Source organism: Pieris napi, chromosome 12 (assembly GCF_905475465.1).
Source record: "Pieris napi chromosome 12, ilPieNapi1.2, whole genome shotgun sequence".
Taxonomy (NCBI): Eukaryota; Metazoa; Arthropoda; class Insecta; order Lepidoptera; family Pieridae; genus Pieris; species Pieris napi.
In genome coordinates, this window is record NC_062245.1 from 5,864,702 (window position 1) to 5,870,020 (window position 5,319).

General features: G+C 33.9%; 1 protein-coding gene across 1 annotated transcript; it reads right to left on the bottom strand.

Annotated features, from left to right (window-relative positions):
- Positions 1 to 4,196: 4,196 nt before the first annotated feature.
- Positions 4,197 to 5,207, bottom strand: LOC125054829. The gene has a single exon (XM_047656956.1). It carries the CDS (start codon positions 5,050 to 5,052, stop codon positions 4,285 to 4,287), a length of 768 nt encoding a protein of 255 aa, XP_047512912.1. The 5' UTR covers positions 5,053 to 5,207; the 3' UTR covers positions 4,197 to 4,284.
- Positions 5,208 to 5,319: the final 112 nt, after the last annotated feature.

The following is a 5,319-nucleotide window of genomic DNA, read 5'->3' on the forward strand; positions in this document are numbered from 1 at the left end:
AGTCTGAAATAAACTTTTTCTAATACAGATTTTTCTTCTTTCCAATTAACGACAACTCTTTGTAACGTCAAAATAAGCACAGTCCCTAGATGTCGTTACATAGAGTTTACTGTATTATTTTCATCAGATTATGTACAAAATAAAATTTATTTTTAAAATTGTATGAAAATCGGTAGAATTTTTAATCAGACTAAATATTGTTTCTTTTACAGAAGCGAGAAATAAATCGAGTGTTTAAAATCTGAATTATTCTATGTTCTGAAGTAACTCTATATGTCAGTCTAATATCAGGTTTCCAAAAGCATTCTTATATATCGACACATTTCGTTTAAGAGAATGTTGTATTTTAACTAAATTATTTTTATGTATGTTACCCTTTAGGTGGTTGGTAAAATACTTTTTGGATACACACATATTACATGCGCTACATATGGCTGAGTTTGATGGTTTACCTCTATTATTTGAAGTAGATGCCTCCGGTGTAATGTTAATGATGTTACAGATTTAATTAGGTAATAGAATATTATTGTGCTTTTCGTTTATGACCTCGTCCAGTTAGTTCCTGCCTAAGAAAAAACATTTTTGTTATTAAATAAAATCAGCAGTGTTGACAAGTGGCATCAGCGTGCGACTCTCATCCCCGAGGTTGTAGTTTCGATCCCCGATAGTGCACCAATGGACTTTCTTTCTATGTTCGCATTTCACATTCGCTCGAACGGTGAATAAAAACATCGTGAGGAAACAGGCTTGCCTTAGACCCAAAAACTCGACGGCGTGTGTCAGGTACAGAAGGCTGATCACCTATTTGCCTATAAGATTGACAAATGAAACAGATACAGAAATCTGAGGCCCAGATCTAAAAAGGTTGTAGCGCCAACGATTTCTTTTTATTTTTTATTTTATTTAATAAATTACAATTTTATAAAGATTAAGTACCTACGTAATTACAAAAATACTTACAATTGCTTTTCCACGTCAACACATAACTCAACCATTGTACTGTCATAGATACTGTCATTTTGAATATTATTTTTCTGCACTTCTTCATATTTTATAGATTCTTCCTTTTGCATTCACACATTAACTCATTCAGTTACAGTTATACATACAGTTCAATGTTTTTAGGTTAGCTCATCAATGATTTTAAGTCCAAGGAATGTAACACTTTATTTTTATAGATCAAGAAAGGGTTATTACTTAAGAACTTGTGAACAAATCATCTAAAGTTTTTTCTGCTTGATAATAGATGGGGACGTCTCGTCTTCTTCAGATAATGACGTATAGTAATTATAAGGTTTAAAACAATTTTCAACATCTTTCAGATTGTATGTTCCCTGAAACATACTATTCAATAAATATTCAAACAAATTTAAACACACAATTAAGAATGCAAACCTTAAATAGTTAAACTTACCTCCATTGCTGTATATTATTTAAAACTTCCAACCAACTTCACTTATGTCGAACTTAGAGCACAATACTAAACCTTTCTACAAGTATCGGGTTTTATACACTGGTAACGGATATCGTTATCTAATTACCATATTCAAGTCGACTGCATGTTTGAGCAAGTATCCGTACTTATCAGTAAAATGTGGATAATAAATACAAAGGGCACTCTAATACCCTTTGGAATCTTATTAATCGTTGCATTTTTTAAATATTTTTGGAATAGATAAAAACAGAAATGTATGTGTGGATTATAGTAGTTAAGCAATCACTTATGTAATTATTATAATATTAAGAATAACAAAATATAATATAAACGAATATGACATGGTTTTTATTTGCCTTCATTACTAATATGAAATGATACTATGAAATGTAGTCAGTAAAAAAGTAGGGAAGTAAACGCATAGTATTAAAGTATGAACACACTAGAAGTGCAAATGAGTCTTCGTAGAATACATCCCAGCCTCCACAGTAACGTATATTCTTCAAATCGATTGCCGATGTATGCTCAGGTACCAGCACTTATCATATAACTAGCGACCCGCCCCGGCTTCGCACGGGTGCAATGCTGATACTAAATACACTACAGAAAAACTGTGCGGCCGGCCGGTACCGCCGCAAACGCTACGTCCCGCAATTTTTAAATCTGTAATATCTTCGAAAATATTCACTTAAATCATACAGTGTAAAGGGCCATATAGATCTATATTAAATGAACAATGTATTCAAGGTATTTAATTGGTTAAGGACTAATGCTGTATTGGTTAAAATCGCTTCGAAAATTAGCCATTATTTGTCGTAAAAAGTAAATGACAAAAAAAAGTTATTGTGGGTTATCCATAAGAGATAGACATATACCATCACGGACTTTTCTGTAGACCTTTTCAATGTGTACAATAGTTAGTACAATATTTTGATAAAACTCGTAGGGTTCAGCCTGCGTTTGCAATGTAAGCGGAAAAAATGTAATTATTTACGACATCACATTAGTAACCTCAAAAATAACAGTACTTTTCCACTATTTAATGGATGTTATTATACATATAAACCTTCCTCTTGAATCACTCTATCTATTTAAAAAAACCGCATCAAAATCCGTTGTGTAGTTTCAAAGATTTAAGCATACAAAGGGAAATAGGGACAGAGAAAGCGACTTTGTTTTATACTATGTAGTGATGACTGAACCTTTTGAAGCATAAGAAGATTTTTTAAGGATGTGTAGGTACAATAGCGTTACGGTTTAGGATTATCTTTCGGCGGTGTGTAGAGAGTATCGCTTGGTATATACATTACTACAACTTCAAGTTTAGAAGACTTCCTTAAAAAAATTACATGCGACTCAGTGAATAATGATATGGTGCTAGTAAATTTGAATAGAATCATAATGGACATATAAATAAAAGAATAATACTGGAACAAAAATGTTTTATTTAACTATGTTACCCTTACGTCTATAGATAATGGTGTCTAATTATATTATAGGTAATGGTGCGTAACTATCGAGTTATTAATTAATTAGTTAACGGGTCGATTTTTGGCGCTGGCAGTTATATTGTTTGTTTGGATATTTAGGTATATTTATTTTTGTTTGTTTGTAGGTTATTAGGTTGGAAGGTTAGGTATAGTTTTTTATTTTTCATTTAGAGCCATGGGTTAGGTTAACAATGTAGGAAAGTTGATAACTATAGCGATGCATTCGTACTGAGTCAGTAATTAGAAGGAGCGGGAGTTTGGTGCAGGAAATAGTAGCTGATAAGGTGGTGATAAGTAATTAGCTAGGGTTTTTGGAAAGCTATATCTGAAACGATTAGAGATATCGCTTCGGAAGTGATCGCAAAAGGCTTACATGGGACGGCAATTTGACCAACTAGTATATATATACTTTAGTGTCACATAAAAAATATACACATAAATAGTTAATTGATTAAAAACAACCTAACGTTTGCATATTCTATGGGCTTCATACTTTCGATTGGTATAGAATTTATCTAATAATCGGTGAAATGTTTAAAAAAATATTTTTTTTTAATATTAATTAAAATACTCTGGACTGAAATTTGCTAAGCAACCCATATGGATTATATTTATTGACATATTAAATTAAATATAAAATACGTTTCATTAAATAAGCATCTCGGTGAAGGTCGTTGTATATCGGGATCTTAGACCAAACCTTTTTTTTTGGGTTTGGTCCATGAGCTTTGAAGTGAGCCAGAAACCGGGAATCGCTACTACTTATTAAAATTGATAATATTTTTGTAGAGTAACTGAATATTGTAAACCATCTAGTCGTATAGCTACTGTTATCGTTAAAACTATTTTTTCAAACGCTGCGCCTGCTAAAATTTAAAGGCATTTATCAAAACTCTTTATCGTAGAATTATGTCAGGCACTTTGTTTTTGTGACTTGTGGTCCAGGCTGTTATTATACATCTTATGTGAAATAAGCTTAAGGGCTACCGGAGTTTGCGAGATAATAAAAACCGATAGACAAACAAAATTACTGTAATTATTTTATTTGCTTAATCTGTAAATATTACATTTGGTTCAACTTTTTATTTGGACTATACCACAAATGTTTAAAAAGTTAAATTAATACTACTATAAAACTACTTACTTATAAAAGATAATAAATATTCAGTTCATTTTCACAATAGAATTGAAGATAAGATAAAACTTCTGCAAAGTGATAAATATATATACGTACCATTTATTTAATCAAATGAGAAAAATAAAATATCGACTAAATTATTTTATATCTTTAATGAGTATTACGAAGAAAATTAGTAGAAGTTCTTAGTATATTTAGTTCACGGCATCTCTCCTAACACCCTAACTGATTCTACACAAGACATCATACATTTTATGCGACACTTCCGATCCTCCAAAACTTATATAACAGCAACTATGACTTGGATGAACTTTTCCTGGGGTAATTGAAAGTTGGTGCCTTGCTCGACCCACATACAACACTTCACCTGCTTCTGTCTTCCCTCCAGGAATAGCTGCAGGAGGAACAATGCCATTTGAAGAAGGAACCCACCTTAAGCTATCCGGTTTCGAACAAAGAACCTCGATATTCTGCACTGGAATTTCTTTGCCGTTATACATTACGGAGGCAGACTTATGTCTCACTGAAAGCTTTCCAGGAATCAAGTCTCCGTTATGCCACGCTCGTATCACCCATAGAGGACTTCCGTCCCAACCCTCATGGCCCCCAAGAACCGCTTTCCCTGATAAATGTCCAGCTGTTGTTGTAGTAGTCGGCACCCAGTCGAAATCCCCACCAATTTCGGCTACTTGTACTTTATCTGCTTGGTTGGAGCTTTCGCCGTGGTAGATGTAATTGGTTATGTACGTTGGTTGGCCTTCCATAGGCGGTGGTGGCCCGGGCATTGGCATGGTGGGCATCGGCATCTGCATGCTGGGCATCGGCATTGGTGGCATGGGCATAACTGGCACTGGTACCATAACGGTACCTGGAACGTAGTATGGGTAAGATGGGTGTGGATGTTCGGCTGGTGGTGGATAGGGCCTAGAATTGTTCCCAGAGAGCGATGGTTGCCCATAAGATGGCGGTCCGTAAGGAGGGTAGCTCATCTTCTTGCTTATAAAACTCCTCTTTAAATTTCTAAAGACTATTTGAATTTTACACTGTTTACACTGGACAGTTTCTACTTTTGCGCGTAACAAATAACTGCCTATTGTCACGATCAATTCGTTTATATTGATAGCAAATTTAATCTAATCTTCACTGATACGAAATGGGGTGAACAATTGGAAATGACTCAATTATGTTATTGTTGTACGAATATCCTGGAATGATATTGTGAAATGTACTTTTGGTCTTTAAGATAAAAAACGAAG

Excerpts from the sequence above, each read along its gene's own strand:
- LOC125054829 (XM_047656956.1), bottom strand. The coding sequence starts at position 5,052 with ATGAGCTACCCTCCTTACGGACCGCCATCTTATGGGCAACCATCGCTC.